The sequence below is a fragment of the Lissotriton vulgaris genome, chromosome 5 (genome assembly GCF_964263255.1).
Source record: "Lissotriton vulgaris chromosome 5, aLisVul1.2, whole genome shotgun sequence".
NCBI classification, from domain to species: Eukaryota; Metazoa; Chordata; class Amphibia; order Caudata; family Salamandridae; genus Lissotriton; species Lissotriton vulgaris.
This window is the reverse complement of record NC_141693.1, coordinates 237,474,826-237,501,607: the sequence shown is the minus strand read 5'-3', so window position 1 is coordinate 237,501,607 and position 26,782 is coordinate 237,474,826. Positions and strand designations below refer to the sequence as shown.

The window sequence follows — 26,782 nt, the reverse complement described above, 5'->3', positions numbered from 1 at the left end:
TTGAGTGAAAAAAAAAATTGCAGAGTCAAGGCCCAACAATAGATGGCATGAGTATGCATAGCAGGTGAATCAGCAGCACTACACCCTACAAGTAGATGCTTACAGGGTAAGTAACAATCTTTTTGCACAGCATCTGTGTGTGTGAAAAGAGGGAAGCAAGAAACAGACGTCAATGCTTAGGGGTGGCGTTTACATGCAGCTCTTGCTTTTCATTTCCGGGATTGTATGTAGTCAGTGTGGAGACACACACAGGCATCTAATGGGACACAAGACTATTGCAGAAAAGGCTTCCAAATCCAGTCTGATTCTTGGAGATATTCTTATGGTGAGGAATCTGCGGTTAGACAGATTATTTACCAGAAAGAGTGTTACAGAAGGTAAGTAACATGATCAGCCTTATCACAACTCAAGCCAAAACTCTGCAATTAAACCAAATAATTGCTTGAACGTCTACTGTTCAAAGTAAGACCTTCCAAATCTAACTCAATAGCAAGAACCCTACTTTAGAAAAAAATACATTAAACAATAACACATTTACCCTCCATAAAACTCAAATACTCATTCTTTTTAAATATTATTTTAAAAAAACAATCTGAATAAAAAGTAATCCAAAAGAGAAAAAAAATCAGATTAATAATACAAATTTACTACAGGAAATATTTAAAAATAAATATGCTATGTAAATAAGCAACTGTTTTGAATTAACATTTTTCTATCACCTAAAAAATATGCTAACAATAAAAAAAATCATATATGTAGAAAATAAATAATCTCAAATAAGATCAAAAGAATTTACATTGCCCATTCAATAACCTAATTAGATAAAATAACACTTTTGTGGCTGAAGTCCTAGTCAGTGTAATGACAATCTAAAACATTATCAATAAAAAAAGAGCCCCTCAAAAATGCAAAAATATCCCAGAGATAAAAATACAACATGCAGCATGACTTAAATAATCCATGGAATTCATTTAAACCCCTGTGGCGCTTCGGGTTTGCCCCTACTAACTGGGGGCGGGGTATGCGAAGTTACGTTTCCCTCGAATAGACTTACTGACACAGGTACTTTGGGTAAAGCAGGTTTTATTAGCTTAAATGTCCTTTTCCGGTGTATGGTTTTTCTGTAGTAGGGCAGGGGGCTTTCCGAATCCTCTGACTGTCTATGCTGGCGTTTCTCTATAGCTGTCCGTCGTTCGTCCCGGTGTCTTCTGGGACTTGTGGTCCGGGCCTCTTCCTCCACGATGTCGCGGCGTCTCGTCCGGGAAGGGAAGAAAAGATAGTATCGTTTTAGATTGCTGTCTTGCCAAACAGCACAGGGAAGGGTGTGAGGGAACACACGTGCACAAATAGTCAACTATGGTCCACAGTGCCGGGTAGTGAGGGATGGGTAGTGCACGGGATGCGTATAAGAGTCTTTTATGGGGGTTTAGCCCACTTAAAACCCGCCCAGCCCGAAAGCTGTGATCGTACCTCTGGTAGCCACACTTCCCTTGAAGTGTGGCTGGGCGAAGCACCTTCCGGTTGGCCTCCAGGCTTGTTGGGTTCTTCTCCACTGGACCTTCCGACTTCAGCACTCCTCTCTCCGTCCCCTTCTCCGACCGTCACCTCCTTCCTCCTATGGTCTCCTTCCTCCAGTCTCCTCTCCGCCTCCATCCTCCGATGCTCTCTCTCCTCCGGTCTCCTCTCCGCCTCCGTCCTCCGATGTTCTCTCTCCTCCGGACTCCACTCCGCCTCCGTCCTCCGATGTTCTCTCTCCTCCGATCTCCACTCCGCCTCCTGACTCAGCTCCGCTTTCGTCTCCTCTCCTCAGCTCCCGCCTCTCCTCCGCCTTCGTCTCCAATCTCCGCTCAACTCCGCACTCTTCCTCTTCTCCGCCTCGCCTTCCGTCGCTCTCACCTCCGTCGCCTCCGGGTGTAACACACACCTGTGAGCTTTCTGGGGCTGCCTTTACCTGGGATGTGTGGGCGTGCCAGGTGACGTTATCCTGTTCCAACTCCGCCCAATTAAAGAAACAGGGCTCACCACTCTCTTCTGGTTCTGTGTCGCCGAGGATATCCGTGTTTCTCCAGGCCCCTGTGTGCTGGTTAGAAAGAGGTGAGACAGGTAAGCCTGGCGGACCCGGGTCCTCCCAGTTACAACCACTAAAATAGTTGCAAAAAAAATGGAAAATAAAGATCTTTAAAGGAAATCTGTTTTCAAAATGTGCTACCCTAGCATAAAAAAGCACAGTAATAAATAAATCATTAAAATCGATGTTAATCGTACAGAACACACACAATACAAATACACATTATATTTTACTATAAGGCCTTCCACAATCCCAAAAACTTACTACCACATACTGCACTAAAAATCAATACACTAAAACAGAATCTGGTTGTAAAGACCTTCCTAACTAATTCTAAACACATCCCCCTACCAATGAACCCTTAAAAAGAAGGTTGTAAATAGTCTTACGTGTACCAGAGACCAACTCAGGAAACTATGAACACAAACATCCCAGAACGAGGAATAGGTACAAGAAAATCAAAGAAACTGGGGAAAAAGGCAGATTAATGAAAATGAAAACAAGTTATCCCTTAGAAATCGATGTAAAACAGTGTATCTGATTTATTAATGTTTGTAGAATAATAAGCGTTAAAAAATGTCAATGTTTCTGTGGGGAAAACAATGTACAAACATATTTGGTGTGAATATATTTATATTAAAAACATGGATACAAATATAAAAATAATTTTCTAAGTACTTTTTAGCCCCTTCGCTGCGGCGGCTATTCTGCCGCAGCACTAAGGGGGCGGGGGCCGCGCGGCGGGCGCATGCTGGTGACGGAACCGCTCCGTCACCAGCCGCGGTAAGCTGTGCTCATGACGGAGCGGTTCCGTCATGGCCCCGCCCGCTCGATAGAACGCGCCGTGCAGGCGCGAAATCAGCGCCGCGGCGGCCGGGCAATGACGGAACCGCTCCGTCATCAGCACAGCGCCACCGCGGCTGATGACGGAGCGGTTCCGTCATCAGCATGGAACGAGTTAATGTGGATAATGTTTACAAGATGAAGGTAATGGAAATTTACTGTACAAAATGTATTTTTTAAAAAAGCACACTACAGCTATATTGTGTAATTGTAGGTATTCTCAAGTCAACAAAATGTTTTTTCTTGGAAAACAAATCCGAAACATTGTAGTTACTCACAATAAAGTTCTGTAAAAATCATATAACTTGAGAGATATTTAGAAAACGCATACAGCAATGAAATGTAAAAAACATATCTTAATAAAACAAACAATATATGTTTATGTTTTTGAGATTTTTATTGCTCACAAATACCCTGGGGTGTCTCTGCGCATATAGGACTTCCTGGGACAGAGAGCAGCCAGATGATCATTGATTAAATAACCAGGTCTTCAGGAGTTTACGGAAGATGATGAGAGTGGGACTGGTTTTGATGGACAAAGGGAGAGAATTCCATAGTCTGGGGGTTGCTACTAAGAAACGTCTGTCTCCCCAGGTAGTGGTTCTGGTACGTGGGTCAGAGAGAAGAAGGGTGCAGGATGAGCGAAGTGATCTTTTAGGAGCGTAGATCCGAAAAGCATCCTTAAGGATCCTGGGTCCTGAGTCATGGATGGCCTTGTAGGCGATACAGAGTGCTTTAAACTTTATCCTACTCTTGACCCTTAGCCACTGCAGGTTACGTATGGCCGAGGAGGTGGGGCGGTGACTAGGGATGCTGAGCAGGATTCTGGCTGCAGCATTTTGGACTGATTGTAGTTTGGTTAAAACCTGTTCTTGCGTGTTGAGGAAGAGAGCGTTGCCATAATCCATGGTGGAAAAACGAGGGTGGTGATCAATGTTTTTCCTGCGGCTGGAGGGAGATAAGGCAGCAGCTTCTTAATCTTCCTCAGCATATAGAAGGAGGATGCGACCACTGCATTAACATGGTGCTTGAATACCAGCTTGTCATCGAACATGACCCCGAGGTGTCTGAACTTGGCAACCGGAGTGGGAGGTGAACCCATTTCAGTGGGCCACCAAATGAAAGACCATTCCGGTGAAAGGTTGCCAAAGGTCATCACCTCGGTCTTGTCTGAATTTAATTTCAAGCAGTTACTTGACATCCATGAGCTAATGGCCGACTCCCATCCTGAAATCTTGCAGCAATGGCTGGTCCATCCTTATGTACCGCCAACACCAATTGGGTGACACCCGCATAGGTGGTTAATCGCAGCCCGTGTGCTTTTATGACCCTCGCCAGATCCGCCACATATATATTAAATAATGTGGGGCTTAGCGAGGAGCCCTGGGGCACCCCGCACGGAAGGGTGAAGGTAGGCGAGCAGAAAGTGCCCAGTTTCACCGCCTGCGTGCGGTTGGCCAGAAACGAAGCAATGAGGTCCCTGGCAAGATGGGTCACCCCCAAGGATGTGACACGGTCGCTCAAGATGGAGTGATCGACCGTGTCAAAGGCAGCGAACAGATCTAAGAGTATAAGGACCGCCGCCCCACCCTGGTCCATTATAGTCCTAATCTCGTCAGAGGCCTTTATCAAAGCGGTTTCTGTGCTGTGACCCTTCCTAAACCCGAACTGGGTATCATCTAAAAGTTGGTGACAGTCGATGAACCCTGAAAGCTGTGTGTTCATGACTGCTTCAAATATTTTGGCCGGGAATGGGAGGCAGGCAATGGGTCTGTAACTAGCTGAGTCAGCGGGGTCCAGGGACGGTTTTTTTAACACGTGCTTGATGACTGCCTTTTTCCAAATTTCAGGATAAATACCTGTCTGGAAGATGGAATTACATAAGCCCGTGAGCGGGGAAGTAATAACCTCAGTGAGAGCGCTCAGTATGGAAGGGGGGCAAGGGTCTAAAGGAGACCCAGATTTGATAGAAGTGATAAGCTTGCTGATCTGGTCTATCGAGACCGATCGAAAGTTGGAGAAGATAGGTGTAAGTGAAGGGGGCAGAGGAAGGGGGTCAGAGCAATTCGAGAATTTAGGGATGGAGAAAGATGAATAGATATTAGTGACCTTGGTGGAAAAGAAAGTTGCTACCACGTTACAAAGATCTTGAGATGGCTCAATGGGAGGTCCTGTCGGGGGATTAGAGAGAGAATCGACTACTTGAAATAGCTTTCTAGCAGAGTTCTGGGCAGATTCAATCTGGGCCTGAAAAAAAGCACTTTTATGTTTAATATTAGCTCTCTTGTATAGCGCTAGCGCATCTTTGTAGGTTTGCTTGTCCAAAAGACTGTAGTGCTTGCGCCAGCGCCTTTCTAAATTCCTACAGTACTGCCGTTGTAGTCGAAGATCCTCTGTGAACCATTGGGCAGATGGCGTGGCCCGGTTAGAAGTATTGGATTTGGCTGGTGCTACTTGATTAATTGCATTGAGAATCCATTTCTGATACCTGCTGGACAGAAGACTGGGGTGAGGTGATGCCTCATAAGGAGGTATGCTGTAAATTAGTATAACTTTTAAATGCATATAATAATAAATACAAACAGATACTAACAATTTATGGATTTCACTCTTATAACTCCTAATAAAAACTTAGACACATTGAAGCAAGTGTTTGAACGTCTAATTTACTAATCCCACTTCAAACTTCACCAAAGTTAGAATAATTTGCATGAACGGTGGGGGGAAGTGTCAGATTTACTATTCCCACCTCAAACTAAAGCATACAGGGGAAACTGTTGGACTTTGTAGGGGTTCAAAGATAATATTCCAGCTGCAAACTTAAAACATTGCGTAAATTATTGGACTTTAGGGTGGCGGGGGTTCGAATTTAGTATTTCCACTGCATATTAAATCACATTAGGGAAAGTGTTGGACTTTTGTGTGAGTAGGGGGGGGGGCAGTCGAAAAAACAAACACAAGAAAAAACCTTAATTGAATAACAAAAATATAATAAAATACATTTACTTTAATTAAAAAAGTGTTAAGAGTTAAAAATGAGGAATAAAAAGAATTTTAAATAAGGAACAAAACTTTTTTATAAAATTATATAGATAAAAAATAACTGTGCATAAAAATAAAGTAGAGATACATAAATTTAACATTTAAAGAAAATGACTCAAAACTATTTTAAACATAAACTAATAAAATGAAAAATTCAATTTACTCCCAACCTATTCATCTATAAACCTAATATCCCACACCTAAATTATTAGACAAAAAAGAAGCATTTTAAAAACAAAATATAAATGAAGGCAAAAAAAATACTTACCGGTGATGTTCTGCCCCACAGTATTTTTAACACAATATTTATGTCTCACAATATGCTTTCTAATATATTTTTTCGGAGTGCCCATGTTTCAGGCACGCAGTGACAGGTACTTTGCCTAAGCGGTATTGCATGATGTCCATGGTTAGCCTCAATCGCTCCTCCCATGGAGGTACTGCCTAGAAATCTTTAATAAGGTGAGAAATGTACAGTAAGATGTATCTGTCAGATGAAGCAGCTACTTACCTTTGTTAATGCTCTTTCTAGAGGAAATTAAAGTTTATCACTAATTCCTCCAATGCAGAATTGTATTGCAAAATCCTCAATACCTATCCTTCCTCCCAACGAGTTAGTGTCTTGATAAATAAAGCCGCATGGTATGCAAATATTTTATTTTTTACCATTATGGTTTTCTTGGTTCTAATCCATACGCCTTGATAAGCTGGAATGATTATTGAGAACTAACACCAGTTTGCTGGTTGGTACCTGATATACTTAGGTGACGTAATGTCTGTAGGGTGCTGGACCTCAGGCCATTATTTATAAGATAAGAAATCTGTGGGAACATTATATATCCACCAAAAATAATGTTGTAGCTGATAAATAGCTTTTTCTTTTGCACTGCACCATCATGAACAGTGCAAATACAATGCCTCTAACATAAAAATATCTGAAACATGCTAGGCCTCATTTCATTCTACATTACAGGTACACAAGTTCGAAGATGGTAGAAAAATCTCAGGCCACAACTTACACCGAGCCCAAAGTCGGATACAATACTACTGGTCCAGCAGTCGAGAGGTCTTTATTCGCCATCTCATTCACCCCTCGGTTGTCCTAGACTTGATTGTAATTTTATTTGTATCTGTAAAACACAGCATCCTGGCCCTGAGAAGGTGTGTGTCCCAAGCCCTGCCTAGGTTGGTTAATTGAACAGACAGGTCTTCAGCTTCTTGCAGAATTCAAAAAAGAGAGGAGGCTCTGAGGTGGAGTGGGAGGTCATTCTACATTTTCGGATAGATGTAAGAAAATGTCCGTCCTCCAGATCCGGTTCTGTGTAGAGTAGGGAGGTGTGCGAGTAGAGGTCCTGTCTGTGGAGTGGGGGTGTCTGGGTGGTTGGTGAGAGGGGGATGCGTCTGTATGGGTAGGTGGAGCCTAAGTTATGTAGTGCCTTGAATGTGTGTATGTGTGAGAAATTTGAAACTTGGCGTATCTGGAGTTAGTGGAACTCCCTGAGGTGTGGTGTGATGTGAGTTCTTTATGGAAGATTGAGGATGAGCCTGGCTGCTGAGTTCTGGATGGCTTATACTCTTCTGGTCAGTTGCTTGGTGATCCCGCTGTTGAGGGTTTACCCATAGTCCAACTTTCTTGGGACTAGGGTGAGTGTTGCTTGGGAACCATTTGAATATTTTGCTCAGCAACTTCAGGTGGTGGAAACCGGATGCAATGATGGCGTTCATTTGTGCAGCCATGTCCAGTTCGCTGTCAGTGAGGATACCGAGATTCCTCGCATATGTGCTGGTTACTGGGTATGGGTCCAAGTTTGGCTGGCCACCAGTTGGAGTCCCATGGCAAGGTATTGTTGCTGAAGATCACTGCTCCTGTCTTGTGGGTATTGAGCTTGAGACAGTTGGCTTTAATCCAGTTAGTGACTTCAGTCACAAAGGTGATGAACTTGCTGCTTGTTTGGCGGTTTTATCAGAGAGGGAGAGTAAGAATTGCATGTTGTCAGTGTAGGAGAGGATGTTGATTGGCTTTAGAGATAATGTATGCATTGAAGAGGATGAGGCTGAGCAATGAACCTCGATGCTTTATGCAGATGAGCTTGCATGCTAACGAGGAGTAAGGAGCCAGGTTGACAGCTTGGTTTCTTACTGAAAAGAATGCGGCGATCCAGTGAAGAATGGGTCCTTAGATGCCAATCTTGTGTGAGTGCCTGATGAGGAAGAGGTCCCATATTGTGTCCAATGCTGAAGAGAGGTCCAGGAGAATGAGGGCTGCCATGTCTCCACTGTCTCCACTGTCTAGGATCATGCAGATGTCGTTTGTGACTGCAATGAATGCTGTTTATTTATTATGGTTCGGCCTAAATCTGAACTAGAGTGTGTTGAGCCTGTGGTTGCTGAGGTGGTTGGGGAAGCTTTAGTTGATTAGTTTCTCTAGTACCGTGGCTTGGTATGGCAGGAGGGACATGGGTCTGTAGTTGGAGAGCGAGGCTGGGTCAGATAATGTTTTTTTGAGCAGGGACATGACAGTGGCGTGTTTCCTGGTGTCAGGGGGAAGTGGCTGATTTGACGGAGGTGTTAAGGATGTATATTAATGCTCACCTGATCGGTAGGAGTTCTTTTGTGAAGGCATGGCAACCCCGAAAAGATGGTCTTCAAAGTAGCAGTGGTTTTGAAGGTGGTTATGGGCCAAAAGGTCAGGATTCATTCTTTAGTCGTGATGGGAAGTTGAATTTCAGATGTTACCGCATACAGCATTCACTTCCCCTTCTTGTTTGTCCCTCCCAAGGAGTACAATCGAAGTACTGTTCCCTTCACTGCTTCCTTAATCCGTCACTCAATTCTTCTTTTTTGTTTAAGCAATTGATTATAGTGCATGTTTTTTTTCAGCAGTCTCCCTGTTGTACTCTTCCTCAGTGTTGCTTCAATCTCCTACAATCCCCTCTTCAACATCCCTTTGCTCCCCACATGCCCTCCCTCCATGTTGCTTTGTTCCCACCTTTAATCTGAGTTGTGGCCTCGCCCGTCATCTATGTTGCATCGCCCTCTCTGCTGCTTGCCCGATCCCTCTGAGTTGCTTCCCCTTCACCAGCATCTGCCCACGTTGCTCCCCAAAACGACCTTTTTTTATTGTTATTGCCTGACCAACTCTGCAAAGAAAAAGAAGTGCTTGCATCATTTTGTAGGCATGTGCATGGTTCATGCTTGCACCTACCTAATGTTAGCAAGCCTCGTCATAGACTTTTTAGGTCTTGCCTACGCAGCTTGCCTGCGCTGCATAGTTGACCTTTAGCCCTCGTGCAGCTCTTTTTCAAAGCACATACTCGTGCTTGTGGCGGCATACGCCTTATGGGAGTGCGCAGCGGCACGCCACAAGCACGAGTATGTGCTTTGAAAAAGAGCAGACTGCTCTCCCTTGCGCGCGCCCACCACTCACGGGTTCACCCCCCGCCTCTCTCTCCCGCTGCAGCCTGCACGCCTTTTTTTTTTTTAACTTTCAGCGTGAGGCTCGCGCTTGTTATTACTTGTATCACGCTTCTCTGATGGAGGCTTGTTTTGATGGAAGCTTGCTTGTTTACTTTGTGTTCTTTGTCTCTCTTATACATTGGTGTAGCGTCCTCTTCCTAGTCTTCTGTAGCCTCGCGACCAGGACCCTATCATTTGCTACTCATCTGCCTCTGTTCCCGGTTTTTATTGTACCTTTCTCCTGCTATCCTCACTCATTTGAGTTGATCTGCACTCCTCCCAACTGAGATTGAATATTTTTGGAAGCAAAGCATTTAGTTATTGTACTGTCTTGAATTCAGCTACACTAATTTTATTCCACTCTGAAGATAATGGCTACTGGATTCCATCTGGACAATTTTACCTTCCCTTGTCATAACTTGCATGTATTGCCAAGTGCTTGCTGGTGATACAGCATGTTTCCACTCACGGGCCATTGACTGTTAATTTGCTGGACGTATAGGACCTTGTGTCATATGCATGCTCCTTCTTTGTACCCCACTGTCCAAGGTACAACAAGCACACTTCTGGGTCTTTTCTTTCAGTAGGTTTTCAGAGTTATCGCACAGACTCCGAGCTCCTCCACTAAAAAGCTCTCGATATAGTCTTCTAAACAGTGGGAGTCCACGTTATTTGACATAGCTATGCCCTTTTATCTCCAGTTGCTATCTTCTCACTTCTTATTCAGGTTGGCTGCTGCACTTCCCTTCATGCTTGCTTCCTTTTCTATGCTCATGACTGCCATTGTACATCATCAACACATTGTTATTTCTAGCCCTAGTATTTCTTTAATCTTGCTTGGATGACACCATTCACATGATCTAACATGGACGAGTTGATAGAATGGTGTAACAGAGTGCTCTTCTATTTTGCTAACATACTAATTCTGTTAAGAGAATGATTGGTTTTTGGAAGGGTGTTGATGTTCAGAAAATCAAAACAAGTTGAACCGGCATTCATCTATATTTAGTTAACTTATAGCATCCTAAGTTAAGAATCAGCATTTAAAACCACCATATTTGATCCAACGTGTCAACCAAAGACACCAGCAAATAACATTTAGATTTTTAAATGCTTTGCATATTTTATTTCTCTGAAGGATTTCCACAGCAATGCTTGATTCACTTGGCTGCAGCTACCTGAGAAAAGAACATTAACCAATTTTATGTTGAGCGACAGATTTTCTAATCAAGGCCTCATTTTCAAACGTCTTTGTAGTAACTCATTACCAGAATCCTTGGTCTGTAAAGCTTGTCTATATGCTTTAAGGATAACTTATCATGGAGGAATTCAGTGATACACTTTGTTCTGCACTTATTGCATTCACCTTCTAGTCCACTGTTTATATTGCAATCTTCATTTTGCAGATTATTAGCAACTCAGTTTACAGTCTAGTCAATATTTTTCTACAATCAACCTCCTACTTTATTAACAGCAAGTATTTGCAATGTAATAGGTCTCGAATTTCTTAAAGTTAGAGCTGTTGACATTGAAAATGACAATGTTTTTTACGTTTTCTTTTTGATACCAATGGCAATAGCGCTATGCAAATATAATTATTCCCACTGCAAATAAAAACACAAAACTAAAAAACATTGCCATTTTCAACTCCAAAAGCTCTACCTTTAACAAATGCGAGACCGACTGCATTAGCAACGCCAATAGGTCTTAATTTTGATACATTATAAGTACTTAGTTGTGCAGCACAATATCCTTGGTGCAACAACATCACCTGTTGCATGGCTAAGCACTGATAAGGTCCCAAAGGCGAGACCTGTTGGCTATGCCAATGCTTGTTTTTTATTTGCCATTCTGCACAGCCTTGTTAAAGCAATGCAGCAAGACTAGAACGATAGGCAAAGCCAGTAGGTCCCAAAGGTACGTCCTGTTGGTTTGGCAATGCTTTTTCCTTGAAGTTGTAGCAGAATCACATCTTACCATTTGGACACAACAAAGGACATACGGAAATCAAAACAAATGTTTGCCACCTCCTACTCAGTTTGCACTCTCCTGAAGGCACCTGAAAAAGCAGTGCTAGAAAGGTCATTTAGTCGTGATAGCTGGAAAATTCAAAGCTAATTTTTAGGTTGGCTTGGCGGCTATTATAGGTCAACTTCAGTCCCATTAATGCCATTTGGAGAGTAGATCAGTCCACATGTTTAAAAAAAAACTAGTGTTTGCATTTGATACCCAATACGGTCATAGCTCTCGGCACAATCTGTCAGGCTAGCTTTTTGCTATTCCATAAATTTGTACCTGCTTTTGGGGGATGAAATAGCTATTCTTTTAGATGTCTGATTAATAAGTAAGGCCATGTGATGATAAAGAAAAGTTACTTACGCTCCTAGTTCTCTATCATGGTACGGTACATAATGAGCATGGATACCCCTTCCTCCTCTTTCATGGAATATGTAGAATGTAAAAATGAACCGATGGTCAACCACAGCTGCTGTACGACATAGGGCAATTTCGCTATGTTAAGGGGACAGTGGGCTATTGCTGCTCTTAAGGCTGCAGCTAATTTAGAATCTATTTATTTTGAGAAAGGAAAGAGCTCTTCAACTCAAGTTTCTGATTGGCTGATTATATTACATTTGGCTCTCTTTTAAAAGGTAAAATATGCACTGGACTTCAGTTAATATGTCCTTTTTAAGATGGGCATGTGAAAAAATGTTTTGCAGAATAACAGTTTTTCTTTGTAAAAGTGCTTAGTGACCCTGCCCACAAGGAACAAATTCAGTGTTTATGACTTCAGTTAAGGGTTGACTTCCGAAAGACTTGAATTAAAGATAATTAACTTTGCATTGCAGCTGATTAAGGTTAATTAAATTCAAGTTTATCATAACTTTACTATGCCATGTTTTTGTTTTGTTGAACAGGTTCATATGAATGTGGAATTTGTGGAAAGAAGTACAAGTACTACAACTGCTTTCAGACACATGTTCGAGCACATAGAGGTATTTTGTTTTCTTCCAATCCTATTTTCCCTATGTTACCTCCTTGTGTTTACACTTATGCAACAGATGTAGCTCACCTTGTGTACTGACAGTCTTTACAGTTACTTGCTCAGCATTAGCTTTCGTACACATCAGTCCATCATTAGACTAGTGCTCGTAAGTAGGCAAAACTCTACCAGTAAAATAGACAGATTTTCAAATACATTTGTCATAAACTAAAATTCAGCAAAATTCTTATAAGTGCGCACTTGCCACTTATATTTTTGATTCGACATTGCAACATATCTCAACAACATTCATTGACCACTTTTTTTCTCTCTGTAGACTTTCCTGTATTCCTCAAGTTTTCTGCTCTCCATTACCAAGCCATGTTTCAGTATGAGCCTCCAGTTATCCTATAGTCTGTAGACTGTTTGCATTCTGGGTGTATTCTTTAAGATTTATTTTAAAGTACAGGTGCTTAGTAGGCATGGTATATCACATCAAGTGTAATGTCGGTGTCAGTCCTGGGACATACTAGAGGGAAAATAACTAATTAAAAGCATACTGATTGTTCCATGATGTGAACGTTCAAAACTTAATCCATGAAACAGTGATTGAAGAATATTGCCATGGAGATCACCTCCCCTGTGCGAAGTGTGGTGGGCCACTAGTAGAAAGTGTGAAATAACCTTAACAGATTAGGGTCTTCTACAAAATTAATTTTAGTTACCTTTACTTCTGGACTGTTCTCCTTACAGTATATCTGAACTTTTGCACTGTTCTTAGGACAAATTTCCTGTGAATTCCTTGAAAAAGATGTGCTGTTCTGCCTAGTACATTTTCTGATTAGTCCTATGCTGCTTATTGAAAAGCTGGACAGATTAGCTTTTACAGTGGCAGAATCACTGTCCACAGAATGGGTAATCTATGGCCATATCACTCCACCGGTCACAATTTTCCAATTTCAGTATTGCCTAGAACAGCAGCAGGCAGGCAGATATGCAGAAATGAGTATGGGATAATCAAGGAATCTTGGGAATTACCGTTCAGATTTCGATACAGGAGTGGGGATCTAGAAGTGTTTCTAATTGGTATAAACTGTGAGAATGCTTTGAGTGGATCTCTCATATGCCAGGATATAACGCTGTACGGACCCTGTAATGGTTCAGTAGCTAACTTATCTTGTCACTTGAGGGGTGCCCTGGCAACCGTGATTACGCCAGTGTTCAGGCAACTTTCCAATTGGAGTTACTTGATGCTGAACGATCAAGGTTGTTGTGGGATGCGTCAGGGCATCGCATATCTGGTAACCGAGAGCCTCAGGGTTGCTTGATGTATGCAAGTATTGTTTCCACCAACACATACAGTCAGGGAGGCGCCGTTATGGCCTTCACTAAAGGTTTCTTTAATACCGTTTGATACTTTGAGCAGAATGAATGCCATGCTTCTACAGAAGAACGTGCCCTTAACCTTCGCGCAAGAGACTTTTGATCTCCAGATTGCAAGGTCTTCATCGAGATACAGGCACTCATACGTACAAACTGCCCCTTCCATTTCAGAGAAAAGGTAAATCGTATCTTTAACTTGTCTGATACAACTTGTATCGTCCACCTATTTAAGAACATAGTTTCAGGACTGTTCAGCACCTTTCAGACAGTTTTCTGAGTTATACCAAACTGTATACACTTTGTGTTCGAAAGCATTTTTAGAGGACTGCCGCTAATCCTGTTTCTTATAGCAGGTATCCTGATGGTTATTTTTCTGTTAAGCAATGGATGTCTCAGTCAGAAACCAGATGGAACAAGCACTCCTGAAGCATAAATACCGTGATCGCATGGTACAACATCTGGGCACATTTCGCCTCAGAGAACTAAGTGCATCTTGGTTCCTGTCATTTAGACCAGTCTGGATGGACTCCATCTTACCTGTCCTCCGATGCCTGTTTTGCGGAGAAAAATGTGTGTTGGATCCCTGCCTGACACTCCCATCATGTGCGCTAACGGTCATTGATGCTTTACTGGACCCGATAATGGCCCATGTTTTGCAATGACACCAGCGTATTCCAGTATTGATGGCTTCATTCCTAGAGCCTCCACAGGTAGTCACGGCTCCTGTCGGAATGGATAACGGCTCCTCCACTGACACCCAGGCGTTGGACGGTGCACAGGCTGCCCCAGCATTGGCTGCAGGCAGTGTGGAAGATCATCTGGGCTCAATTGACGTAATCGGTGAGATGTTACAGGGATCGTCGTCTGCGAAGGCAGGCAACAGTAATGTTTCGTCTACCAGCCAGGGCACATAAACATTTGGCTCATTGTGTGCTGGAAGAAATTCGCCCTTTTTTAAAACAAACTAAATTTTGAAATCAATGACAAATCGACACTTTTTGTGGACATTCATTGCTTTCAGATGCTTGTATTATGGCTTAAGTGACAATTCCCTTTTTCCATTTTTTTAAAGATTTTTTTGAATTTTTAAAACATTTAATTAGTATGACTATTTGTTTTACTATAATTATTTGTGTACCAGTGCCTGAATAAAGACGTCCAGTCGGATGGGGAGTAGTTGTTATATTCCATATAGGTATCCTAATATAGGCTCAGGTAACAACATAACCTTTCACCTAGATTCTTCCCTACATTACATACATAACTGTTCTTAGGGGCTGACCTTTTACCTAGGTACGACACTGCATTCAGAACACACGATTTTCCCTGGCAAAAACCTCATACATTATGCATGAGGATTCTTGGAAGAACAGCAGGTCTAACATCTCCTGTATAATATCTATGTACCTCGTTAATTCATGATGTCATCCTAAGTCCGACAAAGTAGTACAGCGAGGAAGAACCCCTGGGGAGACCTATGGGTATATATACATCTCATATTGCCCGATAGAAAGAGGAGACCAGGACTTCCCGGCCAACATACTGACCAGAGACGCTGCGGTTCCTGCATGCAGATACTCCACCTCACAGTGGTCTAACATCCCTTGCAGGGTGTCCAACCCGAGACCAAGACGGGGTCCCACAGTCTCTCAATCCAGGTGATGGGGTTGACTTTATCCTAGAGGGATTCTTGGCTTAACACGTACACACATGCTAGGTACACTTAGTGTTGTGATGATAGTCCTCAGGATTGGTTTGTCGAATGGTAAGCCCACCTCTAAATCTAGCCAATGTCTGAATAGCCTTGATGGCACAGAACGTTGACCGGATTAAGCGAGGGGAAAATTGTAAAGACCAGGGAAGGAAAGGAAGGGGACAGCAGGGAGGGAGATCTGAAAGACAGGAGCAAAACACAAGCATAAGATAAGGTTCTGTACAGGACTGAGCACTCACTGTATACACATAGGAAAGAGTCTATCAAAACCTATACCTGTAAAAGAAAAGAAGAGGACCTTGTGGAGGTGTAGAGGTTACGTAGAGGGCTTGGTGGCATAACTAATCAAAGAGACAAAAATCAATGTAATCTCAGGCAACCTGAATGAAGGTTCATATATCATACATTATGTACATTCTCTTGAAACATACCCAATTATTGAATCCAATAAACATCACAGGGGAAGAGTGTAGCCACACCTCCAGTACCCCTGTTAATAGAAAATTCAACACACTGTTAATTGCCAAAATCAATATTATTGTAAGTAGCCTTCCCACATGTGATATGCACTCCACAATACTCCTCAGGGCTCGAAGAGTCCCTAATCACAGCTAATACTTCTTAGCTGATAAGGCAAATAGTTATCCAGAACGGTAAGCAATGTCAAAGAAACCAGAAAGGCTATCTATAGTCTGATAGCGCTAAATTCCACACCAACACCGTTGGCCGGTTTACCAACCGAGTCAAATCCACAATAATCCCAAAAACAAAGCCAAGATGAGGTAACCGGAGTTCAGGTTACCAACTACTTCCCAGGCAATTTCCGATTACCCAGAAGATAGCCATCAAGGTCAGGAGTCCAACAAAAAACGAGTCTCAACCAACTCGCTACAAGGCGCTGCCAGAATGCAGTGGTGCAAGCACCCTTACCGGACCGGAACACAGGGCAAAGCAGCAACTCTCACCAGGACCGGAATTCCCGATGCTGATCCTCCGACCGCCATTCTCTTAAATGGGATTCTCGCGAGAATGCGGCGCGTCGTGGAGGATCATGGGAATTGGAGTCAAACCCCCGGGCATGCCGGGAAACGTAGTTCGCGTTTACCGCGATTACGACACTTAGGTACATCTAGTTAGAAAGGCATTGTAAGAGTACACACTTTATTATAATGTATTTTATATACTCATAGGTATTCATGATTATTGCAAGATGGTAGAACTCGATCATCCTTTTACTTTCATAGTGCTTCTTATCATTTATATCTGTTATTGTCTAGTGGTTGTTGCAGCTCATCTATTTTACACTCGAATAACGTCTGTTCAATAAATGCTTATTAAAAAAATGTCCAGACCGTTTATTCTGTGTATCTCCCTGAGACTAAGTGAGCACGAGTGACTGAGCGAAAAGTAGTGCACTGTTTCCATGGTCCTGAGGGATCAGGGTTGTCCTGTTCGATTGTTGCCAAGAGCTATTTTCCCCTTGGTAAGAGGAGATTCTAGTGGCACTGTGAGATAGCTGATACAGAAGGCCAACATACCCACTGGGGGTGTTAAGAATCAGTGTGACACCAGTCCTAGAGTGTATGTTGTCCGAACGTGCAGATCCTGTATAAGTTTTTATAGGAACTACACAACACAAGTTATCCTTGTAGCTCTGGACTGGGCATGGAGAGTCTGGTATCTTGAGCTTCCGAACGTGAGTGTCGATCCTCCGATCAGGCTGCCCCTTCAGGAAGATCTTCTGTCACAGCAGTAGGGGAGTGTCTCCCATCTAAACCTGTCCACTCTCCGCCTTCTTGCGTGGAGATTGAGCGGTGGCAGTTGATAGCTTTCAACCTTCGTCCCGAAGCCTGCGATGTTATTCTGGCAGCCAGGCGTCCCTCCACAGGAGACGGTATACGCCTGCCTGTTGGAAGTGATTTGTATCATATTTTACAGAAAAGTGCATTGACCCTACTTTCTGCCTTCCTTTCTGATATTTTGGCTTTTACTCTTACCTCTCTCAAGCAGGGCTCTGCTTTGAGCACTCTGAAGGGTTATCTTTCTACTCTGCCTGCCTTCTTGCGGCTGCCTTACCAGCCCTCTTCAATTGAGTCCTGTATTTTAAATAGATTTTTGAAGGGCCTTGTACATATGTACAACTATTCCTCAGTGGGACCTTAATTTTGTCCTCACAGTCTTGATGTGTGCTCCTTTCGAGTCTCTTCACAATTGTCCCTTCTGGCTGCTCAAAATGAAAACAACCTTCCTCTTGGCTATTACATCTGCCCGGAGGGTGAGTGAGCTTCAGGCTTTATCTTCCAGGCTTCAATTCTTGTCAGTTAACCAGACAAACTGGTGCTTTGCACTAGGGCCTCTTTCCTACCAAAAGTGGTTACACCATTTTACATGGGCCAATCTGTCACCTTGCCCACCTTCTACACTACTCCACATCCCTCTAGGGAAGAGGAGTGACTCCCCCGTCTGGACGCAAAAAGAGCGCTGTCATTCTATCTTGACTGCACATGAGAGTTTCGGCTGGACACCCAACTCTTCATGGGGTATGCTGGGGGAGCGAAGAAATGTCGGACGGAGCAGAAACGGACCATCTCTCAATGGGTCATTCTCTGCATCAAGATCTGCTACGCATTGGCAAAGAAGCAGCCTCCTGAAGGCTGACCGACTCATTCTGCTAAAGCTGCGACCACTGTGTTAGCACATGAGTCTCAGTCCTTGACATCTGCCAGGCAGCAACTCGGGCTTGCCTGCACATGTTTACCAAGCATTACTGCTTGGACAGTCAGGTTTGTAGGGATGGGCATTTCGCCTGTTTGGTCCGGTAGGACTTACTAGTTTAAATTTGTCCGCAGACCCACCACCAGGGATGGTATTGCTTTGGTATCTATTCAAAGGTAAGGAATCTGCAGCTAGAAGTCATTGTCATATGAACAAGTTACTTACCTATGGTAATGCCTTATCTGTAGGAGACAATATGTAGCCGAAGATTCCTTACTGACCCACCCATCCTCCCTGATTTGGAGACAGTTGTCTAGGGTCAGGGATGATCACTTTCAGGACCCTAGTTTGGACATACGAGTATCAGCGCACTATATGACTTTGCGCTTCTTGCGGTGAAAGTCGGGAAAAGTATTGAGGTGGCGCCTACATAGGTGACGCAGACGTCACTTCCAGCGTGGGCGATACCGACGATGCGTGGAGCCGTTTGATGCAACTTACAGGGGTACTGCTCACTAAAAATCTTTCAGATACAGTCTGACGCCTGGTGAAATTCAAAAGAAAGGAATTTGCGGCTAGATATTGTCTTAGCAGATAAGGTGTTACCTAATGTAAGTAACTTGTTCTTTAGGGTGCAAGCCCGCACCTAAAAAAAATTTAAACAGAAGATGGTAGAATTAACATGCAGCTATTCAGAGGACAAACCCATGGCAATAGGAGGAAGTGTATAGACGTTTAATATACATTTTGAAACAGTGCACTTCAATGATCAGGATCATAGTTGGGTACTCGTGCTTCCCTGAGAGGTAAAGATTGTAGTGCTTAAGCCAATGTTCCCGTACCTTGAAGAACTTATGAGGCTACCCCCTACTTTTGTACGTGACCTTCTCAGTAGCTATATATACATTCATCCCCGTCTTCCATTGCAGTCATGGTAGGGACATCCGGTGCACCTCGGTGGCACACCATGTCCCGCTTAGCCACCATCAGCCCAAGGTTGCAGAAAAGAAGTTTCAGTCTTATAACATCTACATCCGGCGGGATACCCAGTAGAAAGTATTTAGCATCAAGAGGGATGTCTGTTCCCAACACTCATCTGAGCTCCCGCACCACCCGTGACCAGTACGTCTGAATAGCTGGGCAGCCCCATATGGTGTGTATGACTGTACCTCTAGCGTCCCCACAGGGCATGGAGTCTGGTGAGGCTGCTCTCTCCTTATGGTGCAGGAGGTCCCGGTCATTGTAGATCCGATGTAGTATCTGAGTTGGATCAGGTGTAGTCGTGCCTTTATGGCTACTTCCCCTGAGTGCATCAGGGCAGACTCCCAGTTGACGTCCTCCTACTCACACACGTCCACCTCCCACCTGACAATCAGCTTGGTTAATATGTCCGGCCTATTATTGTTTAGCATCATATCATTGGGAGAGATAGCCTTTGGCTCTAGCTTTTCAAACAACAACCTGCCCTTTAATGGGGTTCATTCGGGTATATCCAAGCCCCCTATCTCTCTGCATGACAAGCATGCCTCAGCTGCGCTTACTTGAGATAACGGTTCTGGTTCATGGAGTACTCTCGGTAGGGACGCAAAAGGTATCAAAGTGACCTTCTCCAGGAGTTCCCCTATACTGGCGATTCCCAGCTGATCCCATGCCTCAAAACTCAACTCCTGCATCCATGCATCATCCCAGACCGACTCCGTTTGCGTTATTTTTCCTGTGTGCATAGTGGTTTTCTGCCAGGCGTCTAATACCACATGCCGCCGGCAGCACCTTTCGAACTCCCTTCCTGCCAAAGAGATAATGCAGGCACAAATGGCTGGTGAGCTGCGCTCGCTCTAGTCGGTAGTTGTGATGATCTTGTGGTGTGAGCAGTCAGTCATTTATGGCCACCATATGGACCGCCCAATATTAGGCCGGTATGTCTGGGGGAGCAATCCTTTCATTGTAAGGGTTTCACTGGCGTATGCGAGTGCTAACATGGAGTGTCCACCACACCACCGTAAGGTCCTCAAGTCACCCTCCAATTTGATAATAGTGGCCTCTGGGATCAGGGAATAAGTGTTCTGCAGGGTTTATAGTAACTTGGGGAGCATAATCATTTTCAAAAGTTACCCTCCCCATCAAGGAAAGGTGCAGAGTGCGCCACCTCCCGGCGTCTGCATGAAAATCTTGTATCACCTGGCCCAGATTTTTAGTGACACATCTTGCTGTGGTGAGTAACGTGAATGTCCAGATACCAGAAGCCTTAGTTTGTCACCTGGAGCGTCTGGGTAAAACCAGTCTGATCAAGCAAGCAATAAGGGTGACAGCGAACCTATTTGCCCCAGTTGATGAGATAGCCAGGTTGAGCCCTATACGTCTCGAGCAACTGTGGAATAGCCAGAATTGTGGTTGCTGGCTTGGTAACTTAGAGGAGTAGATCATCTGCGTATAACAAGACTACTTCGACAACCCCATCACTCTCAGACATTTTTAACCCATAAGTATCAGGACAGGCAAGCACCACAGCAGCCAAAGGCTCTATGGTAAAGGCGAATAGCAAAAGAGATAGTGGGCATCCCTATCAGGTGCCCCACCCAATCAAGAAGGCAATCGACAGGAGCCATTCACCCTCACCATTGCAGTGAGGGTTTGGTAGAGCAAGGATATCCACTGTCTGTATTTAGGGCTTAAGCTGAATTTCTGCAAGTCTGATGAAGGAAGGACCAGTGACATGCGTCGAGCACCTTTTCTGCATCCAACGCTAAAAATACATGGGGTTCCTTCCTATAGCAAACCTCCATTATCCAATTGTGTAAACAATGGAGTTTAAGTCTGGTGGATCTGCCCAATCAATCATTCGGGATGAGTGGGTCTATCACAGTTAGAAGCCTGGTAGCCAGAATCGTGGCCAACACCTTTGTTTAGATTTTTAATAAAGAGATAGACTCCTGGTTGCCCTGTTAATGAATCACGGTGATGGTCGTGCGCTGCAGATCCGACAGGAGTGCTCCCTTTTTCCAGGCCTCTCTAAAGATTTCAAGCATATATGGACCCAACATTCCTGAGTAACGCTTGAAGAACTCGGAAGGCCATTTATTTACGGCACCTTCCACGGTTCAAGTTGCGCAATTGCCGCCTGAACCTCCTGGAGTGTAAGATTCTCCTCAAGCACCAGCCAGTCATCAGCTGGTACCACTGGTATATCAGTCATAGCTAAATGATCGGCTATTCGCTGATCGTCTGCCAGTGGTCCGGCCCTCCGCAATCGCCATATCCATTGAGAGGAGATTCCCTTGTCTTGTCAATAATACATTGCATTGGCTGAAATATGGTGTTGAGTGAGATGTATCATGGTCAGGACATTCATGCATGTAAGCAGACATAGAATCTGTGGGTGTACCGACGGGGCGTGAACATATAGTCCAACCGGGATAGAGAGACACAGACGGAGGGCATAAAGGTATAGCCCACCTCTGCCGGTTGATGTTCTCGCCATATGTCTGACCATCCTAGTGTGCTAGCTAGCTGATGCAATTTCGAGGCTTCTGCTATCGGACTCGAGCCAGATCCGTGCTTCCTGTCCAATGATGACATTACATCATTCCAGTCGCCGCCTAGTAGGATTGGACCATCCGGGAGTTCGCTCCACAGTCGGGTGCTTTTGTCAACGAAAGTGGAGCCCAAGGGGGAGGCAGGTAGATACTACCAATGCTAATGTGTTAACAGTGTGCCTGATACGATGATGTATCTCCCCCCAGGATCCGCCCAATGTTTGTCACAAATAAAGGGGTTACAACGGTGAATGAGAGTGGCTGTCCCCCTGGATCCCCTCGTGAATCCAGCATGATAAATCAAGGGGTTTCTCGAACCTAGCCCAGCAGGGAGCCTTGGTACCCAGCAAGTGGGTCTCCTGTAGGAGAAGGATGTCGGCTGTATATCTCTTGGCCTGTTGAAGAATGGCGCCCAGCTTGATTTTATTAAGTAAGCCCCTGACATTCTATGATGCTACTTTCAGCTCTCCGAAAGGGGAAGTATTTATCAGGGTGGTCATCTATTAGATGTATAAGGATACCAGGCGTCTTACAGGAACCAAAAATTGGGCTTCATGTCTGCGCATGTGTAAAAACTTGAAAGTAAAATAAGCAAATGCCCCACAACCCCCAACTTCCCCACTACCAACCCCCTCCCCCCGATAATGACAAGAACAAGGAACATCTGTCGAGGCGGGATGCACACCCGACCCCCAACGGGGAGCCGAGAGCCCCCTCCAATGGTTCCAAACTTTCCCCAGAACTTCAACATGGGGTACAAATGTCTGGGGCTGGACAGGTACATCACATGTCGTCCATGTTACTCTGAGTGCCAAAGAAAACATGTATAGGTATCCGACCATTGGTGGAGACCAGAACCCGGGGCACCCAGTGACAGATCGGTTCAGGATGCCCGTTATGGGCTGGAGGATCGTTGGTCAGAGCCTTACCTCTGTCTTCTCTTTCATTTTGTCCTTCTGGGTCGATTTTGCTGTGAGCCACGGGAGGAGTCAGACTCCAGTGGTGGCGGAGAGCGAGATTTTAAGTGGGTATGTTCATCAGACCAAGCAAACACAGCTTCAGGCGTATCAAAGAAGAGTGACTTAGAGATATATACCCATCGTAGCTTGGCGGGATATAGGAGTGTATATTGGATAATGAGCTCTCGCAACCGCCGCTTTGCTGCCAGAAATTATTGATGCTGCTGCTGCACCAAGAGGGTATATTCTGGGAATATCAGTATTGGTCGAGAGTCAAAGATCAGTTTGTCATTATGTAACCTAACGTACTGCAACACAGCATCTCTGTCAGCATAATTAAGCAGTTTAGCAATGACTGGCCTTGGGTTTTCCCCAGGAGGAGGTTTCTTCATGAGTGCTCGGTGGGCGCGCTCAACAACAAGACAGGATGGTAGCATATCGTCCGGTAGGAGATCCCTGAGCCATTGGGTGAGGATGCGGTTCATCGAAGTACCTTCACAGCCCTCCAGAATGCCCACAAAGCAGAGATTGTTGCGTCAGGCGTGGCCCTCCGTGTCTTCAACAGGGATGCTAGTTCCTGTGAGATCAGCATTAGTTTATTGACCCGCTGTTGCAAATTAGTCACAGTAGCCTCAATGTTTCTTGCAGGAGGCAGATGTCTGCCTGAGTGTTCTCTAGGAGAGACAGAATGGCGCACCTCTTGACAGGACTATCGAGACCCCGGACGTTCAGAGTCAGAATCTTAAGGGCTGTAGGTGGCATGGTATCTGTGGGACTTGAACTGGCTGGCTTGATGTATAGAACTGAGCACTGGACAACCCCCCCCATCCCTCTCCCTGAGCCAACCCACCCCCCCTCCATACTCCCCCCAGACAACTGCCCCAACCCCAACAAAGTCCCTCCCAACTCCCGTGTTCACCCCCCCAACCTCCCCAATACAATCCCCAAAAAGAAATACTACTCATAGGCTCGGGCCTACTGGTGAGTAGCGCAGGTCCGTAGGAAGTCTTTGTGGAGGGTAACGTGGCAGCGGCCGAGTTGACGGCTCCCCGGCCCTTCCCCCCAGAAAAAGCTATAGTGTGAAGATACACCCCTGGATAATATAGTCTTACAGTTTAGTCGCTGTGTTATCTGCCACTTCTTGTACTGCCGCCTCCCGTTCCTGAGCAGCTGTGGTAGGGTCAGGTTTCGGTATGGACCTCGGGGATCGTCTCCGCCGTACTGTCTGCCAACCTTCGCCTGGTCGTCGCGGGGGACCATCTTGTGATCTGCCTGGGGATGCTTCTCTGGATCCCGCTTCGTTCGGCATGTCAATGCCTAGCAGTGCACAGGTGTCGCGGAGTGACTTGAGTTGTTGTAGTGATCCTTTCCATCTGAAGATGAGACGAAACGGGTGTCCCCAGGAATATGGTATTCCATAGTCTCTCAGAAACTTTGTTGCAATCCGAAAAGATTTGCGCTTCTGTAGGGTGATAGTGGAAAGGTCTTGAAAAAGGTCTATCGGATCCCCCCGGAAGGAATGTGGTTGTTTCGACCGGGCTTCCCTCAGTATACGTTCTTTCAAGGAGAAGTCCGAGAGGAAGGCCAGAATGTCCGGGGGGGGGGGGGTTAGGGGCCGGAGCTCTTCGGGCCATACCGACTCTGTGTGCGCGGTCAATTCGTATATCAAACTCCTCAGATTCTCCCAAGCTCTCCCAGATCAGCTCCTGCAGATATTCGACCATTCTGTTCCCCTCGGATTTCAACGGGACCCCTCTGGCCTGTACGTTGTTCCGACAAGAGCGATTTTCAAGGTCCTCCAAGTGTGCCTGCAGGTCCACTTGCTGATCTTGAAGACGGAGAATCTCCTGTTGCAGCCGTTCGACCTCCATGCTTCGGGATTGGTCTGCTTCTTCCACCGACGCCACACGTTCGCCTAGGCCGTCTAAATCACAACGCAGCTCCCGCTGTTCTCCCGCCAGCTCCTGCTTCAGGGCCTGGAAGTCGTCTCTCAAGGTGTTAAAGAGGGAAGCTAAGAAGGCTTTGGTTATGGGAGCCGTCTCGTCATCTTGTCCTTGGGGGCTGGCTGGAGTCCTCGGGGGCGGCGACTCCTGTGTTTTTTCCACTTTATGTGCCCCTTTATGGAGTAGATCCACTATATTGCGGGTTCCCTTGCGTCCTGCGTGTGCCATGCTGCCGACGTGTGGAGTCCTGTGTGTTCAGGCAGGAGGGCGCAGGTGGTACTGTAACGGAGTCGGTGCGTAGTCCCGCTTGACCGGGGTGCCTGGGGGCCGTCTCGCGGTGGGTCAGATTCAGGCCGGCCGGCAGAAGTCAGATGTGATGGTGATGGTGAGGGGTGGGCGGGTGAGGCGTGTTAGGTCGTCTGGGTGAAAGTGGAAGCGTTATTCCACAGTTGGCGTCGTCGATGGGCAACTCGCCACGTGCTGGAGCTGTGGGTTGAGGAGTACCAGTCAGGGTCCGCTGTGTCTCTCCCTGTAAGGCCGGGGTATGAGGGCCCCCCCCTCCGGGTCTGAGATTCCCACGGCCAGTCCTTCACAGTGGGAGCTCTTGATCGGGTCACCCCCGGAGGACCCCCATGTAGTCAATGATCGAGGGGTGCCTCTCTTCAGGGGGTCGTTGGCGTCTGCTCCTTAGCCTCTCTTAGGCTATAAAATGGCGCCTAGTCTCTGGCTGTTTGATTCCTCCACGAGGCAGGTCCCAAGCGGGGTTTGCGGGCTCCAGCCCCTGTCACAGGGCAAGCAGGTCCAGGGCCCCTCCGCCGTTCCCCGGGGGACGTTGCTGTGCTGTAGTGTGCGGGGCGCCCGGGTCCCGGATGGTACAGGTCCTCCCCGCCTCTGTCTTCTAGGTCGCGACCGTGGCCCTCTCTAGGTTGAGGCCCGGCCTGTCACCCACGCCGCCTCTCCCTCCGCTCACCTCTGCTCTGGCTTAGTCTCAGAGCGGCGGGTGGAGCTGCTGTGTCCTACGCCGGGGGTCCGATGCTTCCCTCAGGGCCTCGTGAGTGCTCGGGGTGCGGGAGATACTTCCTGGCTCCAGACACCTCCCCGACTAGGCCCCAAGCCGGGGGCTCAAGTGCTCCAGTAGTCTGTCTAGGCGCAGGCCGGTCCTCCCTCCGCCCGTCTCCGTCGGAGGTCCGCAGCGCGGGCTTCGGTCGCTCGCTCGTTGCCTCAGGGGCGACGGGGTCGGCGTCTGTCTCCCCGACTGCTCCGCCTCGGATCTTACAGCCCCGTATTCACTCTGGGCGAGGGGCGCCCGTGGCCGCCATTCCTCTGCTGTTTTTCGCGGGAGCTCTCGGGAGGTGTTCCCAGGCTCCGGGAGGCTGCGCCGTTCCGGTGTTCAACGGCGAGGCGCCGGGCGTTTTGATCCGGGCTGGGGGGTTATTGTTTTTTGGGGGGCAAACCACTCGGTTAGGAAGGTGCTTTGGGGTTCAGGGCCGGAGAGCCACGCAGGAACGCGTCCGCTCAGTCCGCCATCTTGGCCACGCCCCTTACTCTTTTTCTAAACTAAAGGTTATACTTTCTAAAATATCCCTCTTTACAGATTCGGTTACTGTTTCACTTCTTTCTATGTGGTTACGCTCAGGGCATACTGCATCTAAAATATATCCATTTTTAGGTTTCGCTGGTGGACGGAGCCGTTAGGCTCCGCCTCCAGAGAAATCTGTAGTTTCTAGTATGGGTGACTTGAACACGCCCCTCTGCTTCATTGGCTAGCTCCATAAATGGAGGCTAGCCATTGGAACAGAGAGGCGTCCGTCATGGCCGGAGGAGACACGGGGGCGTTCCCGAGATTCTTTGGCTTTTGGCTACGTCATGATACGTCAGCCAAAAGCCGGGAACGCCCCCGAGTCTCCTCCGGCCGGGCCGTGCTTGCTGCTGTCCTGGGCATCGTGAGTGTTTTTCCCCGGCACGTTTCCCGCCTCCCTCCCGCCGTTCGTGTTCTCTCCCGCCCCCCAGCTCCTTCGTCCTGCTCTGCCCCCCCCCTCACTCTGCCCGCAGCTCCGTCGTCCTGCTCTGCCCCCCCTTCCCTCCGCCCGCAGCTCCGTCGTCCTGCTCTGCCCCCCTTCCCTCCGCCCGCAGCTCCGTGGTC

The 26,782-nt window shown here is 46.2% G+C and overlaps 1 protein-coding gene across 8 annotated transcripts in view; it reads left to right on the top strand.

Moving 5' to 3' along the window:
- LOC147710582 (zinc finger protein 618-like) overlaps positions 1 to 26,782 on the top strand; it is a 998,795-nt gene that overhangs the window by 426,803 nt on the left and 545,210 nt on the right. For all 8 annotated transcript variants that reach the window (XM_086921256.1, XM_086921253.1, XM_086921260.1 and 5 more), the window contains exon 5: positions 12,328 to 12,405. In XM_086921256.1, coding sequence (XP_086777382.1) covers positions 12,328 to 12,405 — 78 coding nt within the window. The remainder of the gene's footprint in view (positions 1 to 12,327; positions 12,406 to 26,782) is intronic.